Genomic DNA, 18,057 nt, shown 5'->3' with positions numbered 1-18,057 from the left:
TTTGTAATATCAAAATCATTTCAGATTTTAGATATTTCATTTATTAGAATATTTGGAATTGATAATTTATTATTATAAATTTTTTATAAATGTTTATTACCATAAATTGGTAATATATCATCTGTTAGTTACTTATCCACAGTAAATATAATAGAAAAAATATTAATATCATGGACAAGAAACGTAATAGATGTGACATCTTGTGGGATTTTACGTCACATGTTCTGAAATACCGACTTAAAAAAGTTAGAATGTTGCACCATCTAGTATGCTGCAATTTAAATACGTATACAAAATTAAATCACTCAAAAAAAAACATATAAAGTAAAAATTTTATATTTCATAATTTTAAAAATTAAAATAAAAATATTATTCATCAAAATAAAAATGTCATTTATTAAAACAAAGCTATGAAATATATCGTATCAGTATTGTTTTTTAATCCATGGAACTCTTCTTGTTCCATTTCTTATTTTTTTATTTGTATCTGGACTTTTTCTTTTTCTTTCTACATACGAAAGAAGAACGCATTTAATAAAATTTTCACTAACATTTCATAATTTTCAAAATTATGACAAAGAAAAAGGAAAATTAAATAAAGTAATGATTACTATTATATTTGTTTTGCAAAACAAATTTGCAAATATTAAAAATTTTTGCTAGAATTTATGATATATAACAGTATATCCGTTCAGATTTAATATTCATATTCTTACAATTAATATTCTTACAATTCTTGCAAGTGTTCGTTTTGATTTTTTGTCCTTTATCTCTATTTTAAAAATATTAAATGTTATAAAAATGAATAATGAAAAATTTATAGAAATATAATAATAATTTTTATGTATAAATTTAGAATAAACATTATACGAATAAGTAACTTACATATAAATAACTTATACGTTCTTAAAGTTTAGTTTAAATTTTTTAGTTTCGATCAATTTATTTATATAGATTAAAAGAATAAATCAATAAGCCAAAAAATTTATTATTTACTGTATATGATCAATAGTATAACAAAAATTTTCCATCTATCCATAATAATAAAATGTATTAACATTTATAAATAAAATGTGCGAAATTATCACCAAAAAAATAACTATATTTAAAACATTTACGAATATTTTAACTTTAAACACGGAAATCGATTTTAAATTATATACGAAATCAAGCACGTATGCCTTCGCAGACTCGAGCGTGACTGATTCTATTTTGTTTTCATTTGATAACTTTCTCTCCGCGCTCCGCGAGTAAAGTCATGCCTACTGATAATCAATAACATTACAATAGTATTGAAATGTTTCAATATTTTCCATATTTAATATTTATAAGTTATATTATTAGTTATATATTATTATTTATTAATTTTATAATTAATTAAATTATAAAAATTAAAATAATAATTGTTTATCATTTAATTTCAATTATATAATCAATATAATCAATTAAATTATAAAATTTAAAATAATAAATAATATAATAATATATAGTTAAATTAATAAATTATAAAAATAATTTTATATAATATGATTATATGATTTATAATTTAATATATTAAATTTATCAAGTTTATGCATTACTTTTATTATTAATTATTTTTAACTTATTAAAAATTATTTATTTTAGAATTAAGTTATTATTTTTTATTTAAAAAAATTTATCATTTTAAAAATATTTTTGATAGAAAACAATTGTGAATTTCGATTTTTATTTTCATTTTTCTGTTTATTTTTTTTATTTGTTTAAAACTCACAGTTGTAATAACATCTAGTGAAAATTTATGATTTTTATTAATTGATAAAAAAATAATATATCTAGTTTAGATATTTTTTTTTTCAGATTTGTAATATATTATCTAGTTACAAAAAGTTTATTTTGTTGGTAGTAAGATTTTTACCTCGGTTGCTGTTTCAGTTTCCTATTCATTTATCTCATAAGATAACTATCCATGTCCGTTATTACAGTATTGTGCTGCCCTCTACACCAAAGTTTTGATTATATTTCAAATTCTTATCACGAAATAATTAAATAACTACTTTAGAAAAAATACATTTGTATCTGTTACCACCTAATCACCATTTAAAATTTAAAACCAATATCAATAATAAATTATTTATTTCAATTTTTATGGCAAATATTTTTATTTTTTTCCAAATAATTTTCCAAACTAATCGTGTTGCAAAATTCAAGTATAAAAAGCGAATCTGTAATGATCAAAGCAAAAAATATTTTTAATCTAACAATTCAAGAAAAAAGAATTTAAATCAATGCCACTAGTAAAGACCCGACAGATAGCGCTATCTCGCGGGATGCTGCCGAGTCAAGGGTCCACGAATGGAGCAATGGCGTAGGCGGCGATCCCAGTGATAAATTAATTTTTATAGCTTCGTGGGTGGCGGCTCTTTCTATTGGTTGCTGATCGGGCGCCTCCCACTTCGAACGACGTTGCCTTCTTCTGGTTTATTCCATTCAACTGTGATACCATGATATACCATTTGTCTCGTTTCAAATGAGTTGGCAGGGGAATGGCAAGGATGGGTGTAATTGAAATACATTCGCGGATCTCCCTCGACCGGACTTTGCTCAACAAAAGGCGCACTTCTCGCACGACATCAGGATTTTTATTGCACCGATCACGGTTTCTAAAGAATGATTCAACGTAAGTGCGCCATTAAATGTGATCGTTCATGTGTTTTACGACAATAATCATTCTTGACGTGGTTATGTAAAGATCAATACGATTTTTATACTATCGCATCATGATACGTGATTAATCGATGAATCGTTCGAACTTTAATTGTTATTATTCGATCGACTGTCTGTCTGTCTGTTTTTCCCCGGATGCAATTATTTCACATTGTAACAAACGAGATAAATAAGTCTTAACGATCTCTATCGTACGTATAATAATGATTCCAACGACGGACGTGTGAAACTGATTGCATTTCTATAAATTCGAATTAAATTGTGAGATAAAAAAAAGAAAAAATCAATTTTGTTTATTTTATTGTATTAATTGCAAAACTCGATACCATTGTTTCCATTGAAAATAACAAGTTCCACAGAATCTAAGAAATTAATTGTAATAAAAAGAAATTAACTGTAATTAATCGTAAATTAGAAAATAATAAGAAAAATTATTATTTAAGTCTATCTATAGCATTCAAATTATTGTTTTATTAACAGCTTATAATTTATAATATTGTTACAATATTACTAATAAGCCCGCATTGAAAGTGACTTTCTTATACGAGCATCGAAGTCTCTCCCGTATCTTTGATATGTACCGTCACTATAAAACTCTTTTTAGTGTAAAATATAAATAGCTCACATAGTTAATTCTCATATCGTTTGAAAACATATTATTAAACATATATTAAAAATAAAAAACTTTAAATAAGTATTGCAGATGTTAATTTACATATGCATACATACTTACTTACGCGTAAATATATTTACATGTTCTACTGATCAAGTTTATCATATCTACGATTAAATGCAGCTAAAATTTGTAAGATAATAATTTTTTAATTATCTAAATCGCGTAATTCATCGAAAGTTTTTCCAATCGCGATCGAAGATAATTACTATCTTCCATCGCTGCATACATGGCATTTTCTTCGATTACATTTCTTCTTAGGCGAGCAACTATTATACTTACGCAAATTATTGCGAATTTTATTATACAGGCGAAAAAACTGTTATATTTACGTTAAATTGTACATGCTTCATAGAACAAGAAAATTGCGGTTCATTAAAAATATGTAGATGGTTATCTCTCCACATGTAAAGAAGTTTCCGAGAAAAGATATTTCAGCTATCTTATCGATCGTTGATTTTATTATAACTATTAGGGAATCGATTGGAATTCAGATAAAAAAAAACACGAGATAGATAAAAATTAAACTGACAAGATTCGATTGCTTATCTATAATTTTATCGACAAAGGTCAGTTTTAGAGGAAAACAAGATTTATCGTTTGAGAATAAAATTTGTAAAATAATTAACCGGAAAGAATTTTACGAATCTTTATTATTCTAGATCTAATTTATTGAAAAATAATAATAAAAAAAAAAACTCTAGCTAAAACTTATTAGATGCTAAACCGTGTGGACGAAACATAGTTACGTTAAATTATAACTTCTCGATCCACCAATAATTCATCCCATTTTATCCCCGAAAACTTTCTAAATCTCTCCTCCATTGCCTTCATTCCCTCCCCCAACAATAAATCCAGCAAATCGTTCCACCCGCGTCTTACCCGCGCGAAAAGCGGTTCGAGCGATTCCTCCTATCGGCCGCGAGATACTCACACGTATACGCAGCGTACACAGGATCCTCTCTCGGTGGAGATGGATGCGGCACGGGGAGAGATCGACAAGCTCGCGAGATCAGAGGAGAAGCAACAACATCAGAGGACCAAGTAGGAGGAGGAAGAACTAGGAACAACAGAACTACTCGAACCAACTTCGAGAAGAGGAGAGAAGCGGAAAGAAGATCGTGCGAAAGAGGAGAGAGAAGAGGAAGAAGAGGCCGCGAAGGAGGCTGCATAGGAAGTGGAAGAAGAAGAAGAAGAAGACGACGACGACGAAGAAGAAGAAGAAGAAGAGGAAGAAGACCAAGATCATCGAGAAGGAGAGGGTAGAGTCGTGGTGGGAGGAGAGAGAACGAGAGAAGGCCGCGGTAGTCTTTCTCGGTCGACTAGGTGAGATAAGGACGAGGCGGACAAACGGACTGACGAAGGTGGCCAAGGTAGGGGATATTCAGTCTCGCGGCCACGTGCTACACGAGCGCACGCCCCGAGCCGGCCGGTGGTCCAGCCACGACTCCGTCCTCTTCTTCTTCGTCCCGTTTTGTCCCACGCTTCCTCCTTCTTTCTCCCTTCCATTCTTCATTCGCACAACCGGAGCTCCACGACGTCCGGCGTCTTCCACCCGTCTTCCCTGGCTCTTTCCACATTTTTCGCGCCTCCCTTTGCTCGAATTTAACCGCCGCCCGTGGCTTCCTCCGCCGCTTCCGAGTCGTCTCGCGACGTCTCGTTCCGAGTGGACGCCGCCTCACGAGCTACGCTCCACCGAAATCGAGCCACGTTCTCGAATATTACATTATATCAGGATTTCGAGGAAGCAAGGACACGCGAGTGTGCATACACACAGCAGCCCCATGGGGACGGTGGTCGAGGATGGTGCGCGAGAGGACGCGAGGCGCGGTTGATCGTTGAGAAAGTGGAAGGAAGGAAGAATACTACAGTGAGACTCTCGATTCGTTATCTATCGTTGGACGGTACGTTGGTTTAACACGTTAACATGAGGATTGGTGAACGAGTATGGAAGAGATTGTCGGATGTGCGGAGGATTTGAGAGAATTATTTTCGAGTTATTTTCATGTTCGGTGACTTGTGGTGGTTGTGCACGCACGAATTGTGTATTTCCGAGAAAAATGCCCGATGACGAGGGGAAGATTCTGCTTGTAGGGCAAGTGGAATTTGAAACGTAAACATAAACATTCTTACGAAATTTATGGCCTGTGGTGGACAGCGGTAGTGGTTCGCGTGAATCTGATACAGTTTGACTTCTCGCAAATCGAATGGTAAAAATATCCAGTTCTTTATTTATAATATTATCGTATAGTGATCTTATCCATCGCATATATATATATATATACTTTGTTTCCAAAATTCGAAGGATTTTGCAGGAGTCGGTTATTCGAGGGATCGGTCGCGTGGAGTTGAAAAATCCGAAAAGATTAAGAATTCGAGAAGTTCGTGCGTGGAGAGGGTATAGGTCTACGAAAAATCAATTCGATCCTCTCTTCTTCTCTTTCTCCTCTTCCCTTCCACCGATTCGTCGACGATTAATTTGTCACGACGTCCTGGCACAACAATTTCAACTGTCTGCAGTCGGTACCATGATATCCGTGTGACGTGCCGCTCACAACCGGTTCATTAAAGTTGCAGCCGCTCGTCACTCATTGGCTGCCACGGGCTGGCAGCAATCGTGATGCTTGCGATAGAAAAAAGAAAGGAGAAGAGGAGGAAGAGGAAGAAAGGAAGGAAAGGAAAAGATTGAAAAAAGACGGGGAGTCGGCCGAAAACGAGGATGGAGGAGGCGAGAAGGGGAGGGTAGGCGAGTGTTTCGCCTTTCGATCGTCGTTGTTATTATTATCACCGATGCCTCGAAGAACCGATGGTCAGCCAGGGTGAAAAAGTTGACGGACAATTAGGATATTAATGACGCGTGACAGCTTGGGAAAGTCGAAAAAGATAATCGTGCGAACCGTTCATCCGTAAAGCGCATTACGCTTCAGAGTACACACATACACCTTCCCTTATTCGATTTTGACAATTTGTTGTACCTGTCGATCCTTCAACTAGATTCGTTAATCTATCATTATACATATTATATTTACTTTCCTTTTTTTTTTTTTTTAAATCTTTCCTCGTAAAATAAATTCACAAAATTCTTGCTGCGCGAACGAACGAAATATAAAGATATAACAAATTTTTCAATTCCTTCGATAGTCGTTGAGAAATATTACTCTTGTGATTAGATATTTTTTTTTTTCGCGGAAAAGTTAAAATTCCAACGCGTTCCAGAGGTGTCCAGACGGTTGAATAATCGGAATGGCTCGGTGTCGACGAGAGTATGGTCGTTTTTAGTCCCATCTCGGATTGTGCGATGCTGCTAATCCAGCGTTTGCCAGGCGGTCTTCTAAAGAGTGACGCGATGTATTACGTTTGCATACACGCGGTAACGCTTGTGCGGGTAAAAGAGCGATTATTTCAAGGACTGCAAACTTGTTGCGCTCGTGGTAACGTTGCAAAAGCCTCTCTGCCCGATCCCGCGGGGAATCATCTTTGAAAAATATTCGCTGGCAAATCGCGCGTGATGCCTGCGCTCGGCCTTTTCTTCTACTCCTTGCTCGTTCTCTATGATTCAATGCTCGATGCACAATTCCGTGAAAACGGGTTCTCGGTGAGAAACATCTTTCGTTAATTTGAATTACAACATTGCTCGAGCGTGGACGCGAATTTTCAAGTTTGTTCGCCAACACATTCAAACTGACGTGGACATTAATTAACAGGGGCAATTGAAATTCCGTTTGTCGCGTTTTCTTATCGATGAAACTTCAAAATTTAATCCGCATAACGATTTAGATTTCGAAATAATTTTAAAATTATTTATCTCCACGCGTTTTCTTCAAGCGCAAATATAACAAAATTCAGCTGATTTCGATCATCGCAAGAATTAAAATTCATTTTCTTTTCTCCAAAATATTCTAACTCGACAGTATTGACTGTCGAAAGACAAATCAATCATCGACGATGAACCTTGTCCACAAAGGATCGTGAAACAATTTAACGATCGGATCAATAATCGAGCGGAAAGAGGGATCGTTACAACCCCATTTGCCAACCCGTTGAGCGTGGCCTGCTCGTTATATTGAAATAATATTGCAATTTCCCGACCGGTGCGCGTTCCACGATCACGTGGAAATTCATTTCGTCGCGTTATATTTCCCGCAGTGAACGGGAACGTTAGACCGTAGAAACCGTGGATTTATAGTATCCAGTGTGGAGGCGACGATACACACCCGATGTTAAACCGGTCTTTCGCGGCGCGATACGCCACCTTAATTAATTCGTCATTATTTAAGGAAGACGCAGCGCGATAAAATTTACCGAACCCCGCCGTGTTTACCCGTTACTCGTTCGATCGATTCGCAGGGACTATTTTCTGAATCGCTAAGACTCGAAGAAGAAATAAAGAAATGTATGTGTATATATAGAAAAAAAAAAAAAAAAAAGAAATAACGAAACGAAAGATTTGCTTCCCGATCCATGCATCATTTCGAACTTTCTTCTTACTTCCTCGACCAGCTAGAAATCAATCTTCGAGCGGTTTAATTAAAATTCTGTATGCGCGATATTTTTTTATACGCGTCCATTAGGAGATAAGGATCCCATTCGTCACTCGAATCGAATGCAACTGGAGTTCTCGATACCGGATTTTTCAAACGTGAAAATATTTTCGCGTCGAATTTCATTATTTCCTCGTTCCTCGGATAAAATTGGATTAAAATTTAAAACGATATTTTAACGAGAATTTAAATACAACTTCTACAAAGTAATATAAACGCGTGACAATTGCATATCCGTGCAATTTTTAAATACGCTGTTTCCCGTAAAAGTATGAATTACTTCTTCGAGCGGGCCACCCGCGATAACAGCTTCCGGCGTATCGTTTCTCCCCGAGGAGGAGAGCGTCGCTATATTTTAACGTGAAATTACGAGCCGTTGAAAAGAAATTCGCGGCAAATGTTGGCAAAAGGGGGTGTATTCGTTTTCCTTCGTTCGAATTCATCAAGGGGGTGGGGGAGGGGTTTGAAATCTGGTTAATCGGAAGCGCGTGTACGCTTACACGCGTCGCGGTTACACGGGACGGTTCCCGCGCACGGGATGAAATTAATACGTGGACAGCGCCGTAATTAGCGATCGTATTTATGCGTCTGTTGCGAGGCGGGCTTCTTAACATGGTAATGGCGTTACACCGCTGTAAACACGACATGTTATCTCGAAGAGGTTGCGGCAAGAAATGGCGGCCCTCGGTTGCGTTGATCGCCGGAAGCTTGGCACGCCGATGGAATTTTATCTGTTTTCGTTTTCGAAAGAACGAGGAATATTTTGATTGAGGGGATTTTCGGGAATACTTGATCTTTGCGAGAATCGGAGGTGGAAAATGGATAATGAGATAACGTTGGCATCGTTCCTTTCTCGTTTTATATTTTTATTCGTATCGTGCCGTGATTGATGGAATGGTATTGTCTTGGTTTTCGTTTTCGAAGAAATGTTTCGAGATTTTTTGGGGAAATTGGGGGATACGGGTTCTCTTTGTTCTTCGATTCGTAGAAAGTTTTACGAGGAAAGATGAATTAACATTGTCGACTTTTTACACGTATTTTTTATTTTTTTATTCTTATTTTTATATTCGCTTTTTATCGTTTCACACCTTTTCTCACGTAGTTCGTGTTGTGCGATCGTTGGAGGCTCGCTGTTTTGACGAAACAACTTTTTAGAATTTTAAGAAAGCATTTGCGCATAATTAATATTTTAAATTTCTTTTCACATTTCTTTGTCCAGTCTTGTGATTTTTCTTTTTTTTTTTTTTCAAGAGTTAAGTCCATTTTTTTCTTCCATATTTCTGAAATTCACAATTGTAAAAAATGGAGTGTAGATATGATCGCTGGTTAATTGGATAACAGTAAAAATTTAAACACCTTATATTACATCGTCGTGGTAAAAATATTAACCGACCGTTGAGAAGTTAATTATCACGTCCCTGATTACAACGTTTCCTTTACTCTTTCAATTATTTTCACCAAAAAATTCTTCCCTCCCTCCGTGAAACAATCTCCACGAGAGAAGTACGCTTTCCTCTCCGATATTTCAACAACAAGGAGCACAAATACGTTATTAATTAAAAATCCTCGCAAATCCACGAATCTAATCCAATTATTTCGCAGAAACAATAAAATTGGCCTGCATCCAAATTACTCGTAATCTATTTAACACAACTCACGAAACAATATCCAGATCGTTCACGTTCCTCAACACTATGCGTCGAAAACAGACCTATCGATCCAAGATGCAACCTGATCGTAACGCAAGAGATCGTTCAGAATCCAACAAATCCAAATCCCAAATTCTCTTCGTTGATCGTTCATTTTCGATCACCATTTTAACAAATGGCACGCTCTTCCATACGACTCCTTACATAAACCCAATATGCCAATAAACCATAAACCACGAATCACACTGCGGTCAAAACAAACGGCGATAAACAAAACAAAGTAAACTAAAGCCTGGCGAAACGAATAATAATAAACGATTCGAATTCCCGTCGGTGGTTACAGTTCACGGCGCAGTATCCGAAGAGGATAAAGGGAGCCCGGTGATCCCGGGTTTACCCTGGGGATCGTGAGAATCCGCGGTGGGCAAAGAAATATCCGACGACATCGGGCCTTGTAAGACACGCACGAAAATGTTGGGTCGCGACATCGAACACGGAACAGACGGCTCGAGGGACCGGCGCGAACGGTTTGCATCGAGAGATTAAAGAACATCGAATGGACGTGGGCGATTTGTCGAGCTCGGCAGGATTGGCTGGGAGCGGATCCATCCCTGTAGCTACGGGTGTTGGTGTCATTACAAGTACGACATCCGCTACCGCGGGGTGGTGGACGCCTACGTCGACGATCGCGGCGGCCAACACCGACGTGGTGAGTCTCTTCTTTCTTATTCTTACTTTTTTCTCGCTTTAAATTTTCCTCCCCTCTGTTCCTCTCAATTTCTTAATTTCTCTTTTTTCAGCGAATTTCGTTCTTCCTCTCCTTTTTTTTTCTCATCGCGCATTTTGCTTTTGTTTTGAATGAATTTTTAATACTTTCTCTCTCTCTCTCTCTCTCTTTTTTAATTTTTAGAGATATTAATTTTGAGAATATTTTTTTCTAAGTGGATACGAATGATGGAATATAAAATTGGTAAAATCTTCTCGTGTTTTTCTTTCGTTTCAATTATTTTTTTTTTATTGAGTTTCCTTTCAATATTTTTCATGTTTGCTTGCTTATTTTTTTTCTCTCTTTTTTTTTTCTTTATTTTTGAGGCGCGAATCGAGAGTAAAACTTTCAAAAATTGATCTCGAGAATATTTTTCATAAATGGTCACTGTATACTTGATATAATATATATATATATTATTATCTTTTGCAAACAACTAATGCATTTACTCTCATTTGCATTCTTAATAAATATTGCTTCTTTTTTCAATGACTTCGTTTCTATTTTTCCTTTTTGTTATTATTTCTAATACTTTAGATAGTTTAATACCCTTTCCCCTTTTATTATTCTTCATTAACGAGTTTTTTCTTCCCTTTTATTTTTATCTTACAAATATTTAATCTTTCCATCTTCCTTAAATTTTTCATCATTAAATTCGTCTTCCTTATTTTATTGGATAAAATAATTTGGATTGCGTATCATTTCTTTTGTCGAGTCAGTTTTACTTTTGAATAGTTCGTATTGAAATTATAGCGTGGAAGGACTATGATATTGGTAAATTAGAGATTTAACAATCAGATAATTAATTAATGATGTCGGAATTCTGAAGATGAAAAGAATACAGATAGTTTTATACAAGTCGATCTTTTTATATTCTTTCAACATTTCAAAATGTAAATGACAGTCATAGGTTCGTGTCAGGTGATCGAGTTAAACGAAAAACAAGACTGTTTTTTTGTATAGATGAGGAATATGATTATTCCGATAGTATAGATCATCTTAAAATAGTTACGAATATGGAATAGATTTGAATTTATATCTGCAAAGTAATACGAGAGGGGATTTAGCGATACGTAATATAGCAGGTTTGTCCATTTTTTGCGGAGATCACTTATTGATTTAAATTGCTATAATCTGCTGAACTGATGAATAAAACACGTTCTGCGCAAGGCTCGTTTTAAAAAAATACATATAGTTTACTAGATTCATTTATGAATCTTTTTTTTTTCATCCGATCACGCAAATGATTTAAAATAGATGTTTCCAGTTTTTTCTCCAGTCTATGAATAAAAATAACAGGTGATTACGATTACCATTACACGTAATTGAATATCGACGAGTCAGAATTTAATTAAATATAAAAATGATAATTGTATAAACGGTTGAAGGAAAAAATGAAAGGGAATCAGAGATTGAATTTTGACTATAAAATCATACGTTATTCCATTCGAGTTGATTTACAGGCGCATAATTTGAAAATTAAAAAAAAAAAATCAAGCGATATTAAAATTTTATTTCTATTTTTACGAGACAAACGGACACGAGAAAACAATGTAAGTGTCACGATAAACTGTATCGTAGATTTTCATCTCTTCTTTGTTGATTAATAAGGCTTTAAATTGTTCGAATAAATATCCGAATGCAGTATATATAAAAAAACGAGATATTCGTTCGAGAAGGCAATTTTTACTATACATGTATGTATCTTTTATAAAATATAAAAGATTGAAAATCATAAATTTTTTCGTAAGAATAATTTGAACTTAAAATACAGAGGGTTATCAAATTTCTATGAACAATTTAGAATTATTGCTTGTATAAAAACATCGATGGGGAATGGAAATTGAACGAATGATGATTCTTATATAGCAAATATAACCAAATTATTAATTAAAAATTTGATTAGATGGAAATAAATTACACGAATAATAATTTTTATAATAAAACAATACTACTTGCAAGGATCGTATCATTTGCTCATCGATGATACTATTGCAGTTTACTTAAACAATTTTATCTCTCAAGCTCTAAAAACTTTGAAATTATTCCTACTAAAAAAACATAAAAAAGAAGTTTTCATTCGCGTTACATATATCTTTCAACTTCACTTTTGAAATAACAACTATAAACCCAATTCCAGATCCAAGTATTAATTCCTCAAGATCAACCTCCCTCCCCTTCTACATCGCCCAATAAAAATCGCTCACCCCCTTCCTATCTCACCTGCGAAAAATAGGGCGAAGAGGGGAGGATGAAAAGCACACATTTCCCAGCGGCGGCGGCGGCGGCGGCCACTTTGAAAAAAGTGGCGTGAAGCGTGCGTGCGCGCCACGGCGTAAAGGCGAATCATCAGCCGTGTAACGCGGGGAAAAATATATATCCCCGGCCGGCAAGCTACTTTCATTTCTTCCTCCAGAATGCCATTCGTCATCGGCATTACCTTCGCGCCGTTACTTAATGAGACGGGGATGCGGGTGTGCGATTAAGCGGTCGAAAAAAAAGAAAAAAAATATCACGCGGGTCGAGGATGGTGGAAACGCGTCGAAGGGGATTCGTGAGGATGGGGGACAGAGATGGCGGATGCAGAGAGGGAGAGAGAGAGAGAGAGAGAGAGAGAGAGAGAGTCCATCAAGGGAAGGACGAGGAACATTATTTAGTTCCGTTGGAGTGCAGGGATTAGAACCGAGGTGACACAGCCGCGTCATCTGTTGGACGTTTAACCTTTTTTACCTTAAAGCAGCTTTAGCAGGCCGTTCCCACAAGAAGCCGCAGTCTCACCCAGATACGCGGACTCGGTGAAACGGGAAATCATTTTTGATACGCGGCCAAGGAATGAACTTTCATCCAAGGAGATCGAGAGAGGAGTTGGATTCTCGATTGGCGTTGCGGCAGATTAGGGTAGCGGTGTGGAGGGAATGATGATGTTTGGAATCGTAATTTTTTACTTTTTTTGAGGAGGAACAATATGGTGGAAAAATATCGTGACTCTTGGTAGAAATGGAATAGACAGAGATCGAAATTTTTTTCGTTCACTATACAGGCATTTTTAGAGATTTATTTGAGATTTAAAATTTGGTATTCCTCTCTTTTGTTTCTTCTATTTGACGAAATATAGTTTTATTTTAGCAAATTTAAATATATAACGGTTGAACGTGAATTTATCTTTAGCTAAAAGTTTATGTAATATAACACAAAAAATGTTGATACTTTTTAAAAATCGATACGTCTATTGACCAAAGATTGAAATCTGTTTGCAGTTTGAATATTTTTTAATCGAATCTCTTTCTCTGCATATGACTTGCCTTCCTGATAGCCGTTTATGATTTTCCATCCAAGTCGATAGTATTATCTCTTTAAAGTCGTTATTTATGACAAAAACTCGAGAATTGTAAACACACGAATATTGTAAACACAGAGCGTAAGACAACATGTCAGTTTCTTTCATAATCTGATCCTCTAAATCCTTGTTTACTATCGATCACCTCGTCCAGTTCGTCAAGACACCTTTCCACGTGTAATCGATTACCACATTACATTCCACGCTCAAATTACGAAGTGTCCGCAGCAAAAGATGATCAAATCCCTTCGAGCGAAACGTCAAACGATACGTCTTCTCTGAATCGCCTCGTTGCTAAAAACGTGTATTGGACGAGATTGGTTGATCAAAAGGAGAAGAAAAATCGAATTCTAAAAATATTTCGAAACATCCACCGGTGGAGGATCTCTGGCCTCGGTTATATCGTGAGCTGATGTAATATTATTTCGACTATCGATGATGGCATTTCCATTTCGAAATCGAGAAATGGATACGATACACCCTTCGTTACTGGAATCATTGTTGGAATAATTTTTCCAACAACGATATTACTTTTTCCTCTCTTCTCTTGCATTTTCTCGCCATCAATATGCGATAAACGTGTAATTTCTTTCAATTTAAAATATTTGTTTTCTTTTTCACCATGTAAAATTAGAAGGAACAAGAAACTTCAAAAAACTGATACTCCATTTCACGAATCACGTTCGAATCGCGTGCACATTCCCTCCAGTCCAGATACGATTTCGCCTTTCCCGTGTCGGTTATCCTTTCTCATTGGATCGCAACGATCGAACCTGTGCGTTCTGCAGCCCGTAGTAATGGCTGGCTAACTAGGTTTTAATAGGAACACGGTCTCGCAACCGAATCCTCGCCTCTTCTTGCATCCTCCCGAGAGAAGGCAAGAAAAGGTCCCCCTTTTTTTGCCTTCCGTCGTCTTTTCGAGCGCATCCCTTCCACTCGTTGCACGATTCCTCGAAGATTCTCAACTCTTGAGAGCAACGTACGCCAACGATTCGAAAACGATTTTTACAACAAACACTAGTCCAAGTGAGTTTTTAATCGTTCCTTTCGACGCGAAAACGTCCTATAGAGTTAATTGAACGTTGTTGGACGAGCAATCCGACATATAGGTGTCTCTTGACATCTCACCGGTAAAATAAATAGCACGAGCATGATGGATATCTTATAGGATCTTTCTTATTCGGTATCGTTTGTCCAAGTACGAGGAATTATTATTCCTTCTCCATTCCTGCTTCCTTCTTCCTCCTCCTCGTCCTCTTGGTAAACGCATGGAAGATCTTTGGAGACGAGCAAGAAACGCTTCCATGATTGGCACATATTGCGCGAGCTTGATCACCGCTGCATTCTAAGCGTCTTCGGTTTCTTAGCCGAAGCGTAACCACATGTCGCATCTTTTTGTTGCAGATGAATCAGCTCTGCAGGGTCTGCGGAGAGCCGGCCGCGGGTTTTCACTTCGGGGCCTTCACGTGCGAAGGTTGCAAGGTCAGTATCCAGGCGAACCCTTTGCTCTCTTTAGATCATCAGGCAAGGTGGAAAAATTCAATGGCCGTTTATATTCTCGCGTCTTGTGCCCATATGTCTTTCTCTCTCTCTCTCTCTCTCTCTCTCTCTCTCTCTCTCTCACTATCCTTCAGCCCTTTCCTTTATTTCTCTCTTTATTTCTCCTTTCTCCTCCTCCACATTTGGTACGTGTACACGTGCATACAGACTGTGAATGCAAATAAAATTGTAGCCTTAAGCGTGCAAACGCGTGCATCATCCTCACGTTACAATTACCGGGCACTGTACCGTCCGTGTTGACCCACGGGTCTCTGGTTTCACGTTTCTTGAGGAAAGTTCAAATTCGTGTTTTAGTAAAAACCGATTGATTGTATACGGTTCGTCTTTGAACGTGTAATTTTTCAACGTTGATTTCTTCCCCGGCAGTACTTTCCTCTGTTAAGCTGTACGACTCGATTATCCTGCAAAGGTCTTCTCGAGTTAACGTAGAAAAGCTTGGGAACAAATCGAAGCTATCCTCGAATATATCAATCGAGTACCCCCCCCTTTTTTTTTTAAAAAAAGAGAGAATACAAAATTAGTGAAAAATTCGATTCGAATTTTTGGGAAAGGAAGAAAAAGAATTTTTGATATCTCCACTTCACATTTTCCAAAGATATTCCAAACACTCAACTATTTGTGTTGAAAATTGTGCTCAGTTTTAAACTCTACTTTCAACGTTTTAATACGGATAATAGCCCATAAATAATACTTTCCCGTCAAATATTTCCCCGGTTTAATACCCGACTTACAATATCTCTTCTCCTGCAAAAAAAGAAAAAGAAAAAAAATCACACATTCCACCGATATAAGAAACACGCGTCGAAAACGTTTCTCTGCTCCACAGTCGTTCTTCGGGCGCACGTACAACAATCTAGGCAGCATCTCCGAATGCAAGAACGGCGGCGTTTGCGTGATCAACAAGAAGAACCGCACCGCGTGCAAGGCGTGCAGGCTTAGGAAGTGTCTGATGGTGGGTATGTCGAAGTCGGGCTCTCGCTACGGACGCCGCTCGAACTGGTTCAAAATCCACTGCCTCCTCCAGGAACAGTCGCACCAGGCGCAAACGCGCCTCATCAAGGACCCGAAATCCGCGTACGAGAAGGCGTTCGGTTCGTTGGACGTGGCGAACAATAACAACAATAATAACGAGAACCCGGGCACAACGAACGCAACCGGTGTCGTGGGCATAGTGACCACGACCACCACTACCGCGAACAGTTACCACCATCACCACCATCAGCACCATCAGGACAGGTTCCCGAAAAGGGACGAGCTCAGGCCCCAGGATATCCCCGCCCAGTTGAGGGCGCCCGACATCCCGACCAGGGCTACGCAGGACCCTCTCCTCAGGCCGATGGATCTGGTCAGAGCGCCCCACGAATTGCTCAGGCCGGAAGTGTCCAGGTTCCCCATGTGGAGGGGCCCGCCTTTCTTCCACCCGGCTCTGACCCACATGCAACTGCTCAACACCCCGTTCTTCCCGTTCCAACAGAGATTCATCGTCCCATACGTGAACCAGGTCGGCGCCCCCCAGATGGTAGCCAGTTTGACGAGTTCCTCGAGCGACAGCGTGAGCCCCAGATCGACACCGTCGCCGAAACGGGACGACGACAATCGAAGCACGCGGGACGAGTGCAGAGAGGTGGGCGGGGGGTGCCAGAGGAGTCAAATGGAGGCGTACGACAAGAGTATAGCGTTTCTACGCTCGTTGGGCCCGGAGCAGGACGAGCCGATCGACCTGAGCATGAAGGCAGGCCGCACCGATGGGCAGGAGGTGGTGGACGCGGCCGGCAGCACGGAAGAGGAGAGGTCGACGGACAGCGAGGACAACGAGCTGCTTCAGGAAACGGGGCCGCCCCTCGATCTCACTAGAAAGACGTGACCCCTCGTGGCCAGCTTGAGGACAGCTTTCGACAGGAACTGGGCCGGTTGGTGTTGAATCGTCGCTACGAGGGCGTTGCCACGAGTGCCAGCCTCCTTCTCCACCGCGCGGAGAATCTCCGCATCGTTGTCTCCTTTCACGAGGAGATGATGACTTACCTCTCTCTCTCTCTCTCTCACTCACTCTCTCTCCGTTGGGAGAGAGAGAATGGCCAAGTGGAAGGTCGTCGCGAGGAGGAACTCCGCCGCGATGGTGGAAGTATGGAAAATACATGCTTTTCGCCGAGGAGGTAGAGAAGGAGGAGGAGGAGGAGGATATTGTGGAGGAAGGCGGGTGAAAAAAGACGGGGAATATCGTTGTGATATAATGGGAAAATAATGGCGGAGACGGGGAGCGACAGGAGGAGAAGAGGAGAGTGATGGATGGACAGCGACGGTAGGAAGTTCGGAAGAGCGGACGTGACCGGCCGCGTCGCGACGAATGACTTTACGATCGGCGATCGGATCGACGCTAAAATTACGGCACGGTATTAGCCGGCCTCGGCCTCGCCAGGTGTTCGTTGACGGGATGGCCGAAGATCGGTTCGATACATCGTTTCGCAACAAGAGAGACGTACGATTGTGTTGCCTTAACCGGTGCCTTTCAACTCTCGCGTACACCCAGTGCGCGAGAAGGAGGGGAGGGGAGGGGTGGGCAAGGAGGAGGGGTGGGGGTAGGGGGAGGGAGGGAGGGAGGGAGGGAGGGAGGGGGGAGAAAATATGCGAGACACAGGAGAGAAGAGGAGAGAATGAGTGCCAGTAAAAACCTCGTGATAGTTTAACGTTAAATAATAACCGCGCTTGCGCACGTGTGTAACGTGTGAAATTACGTACGCGTAGATACAAAAACGCATCGTGTGTAATGTGGCTGCGTGCGTGCGTGCGTGGTGTGCGTGTGCGTGATTCTTTTCATTATTTTTTTT

General features: G+C 38.8%; 1 protein-coding gene across 3 annotated transcripts; it reads left to right on the top strand.

The window, feature by feature from the left end:
* Positions 1-4,738: 4,738 nt before the first annotated feature.
* Positions 4,739-17,780, top strand: LOC100868182 (uncharacterized). Of its 3 annotated transcripts, none has more exons than XM_086904105.1 (4): positions 4,740-5,283; positions 9,913-10,278; positions 15,077-15,154; positions 16,059-17,780. In XM_086904105.1, exons 2-4 carry the CDS (start codon positions 10,126-10,128, stop codon positions 17,094-17,096), a joined length of 1,269 nt encoding a protein of 422 aa, XP_086760231.1. In that variant the 5' UTR covers positions 4,740-5,283; positions 9,913-10,125; the 3' UTR covers positions 17,097-17,780. The 3 variants fall into 3 exon arrangements, with proteins under 3 accessions (XP_086760232.1, XP_086760231.1, XP_012348331.1); XM_012492877.3 differs by having other exon boundaries at positions 4,740-5,589; XM_086904106.1 differs by lacking the exon at positions 15,077-15,154 and having other exon boundaries at positions 4,739-5,589.
* The last annotated feature ends 277 nt before the right edge of the window (positions 17,781-18,057 follow it).

Source organism: Apis florea, unplaced genomic scaffold (assembly GCF_048593485.1).
Source record: "Apis florea isolate Af1SG1 unplaced genomic scaffold, ASM4859348v1 contig_2297_pilon, whole genome shotgun sequence".
Lineage (NCBI taxonomy): Eukaryota > Metazoa > Arthropoda > Insecta > Hymenoptera > Apidae > Apis > Apis florea.
This window is presented reverse-complemented; position numbering and strand designations above follow the sequence as displayed.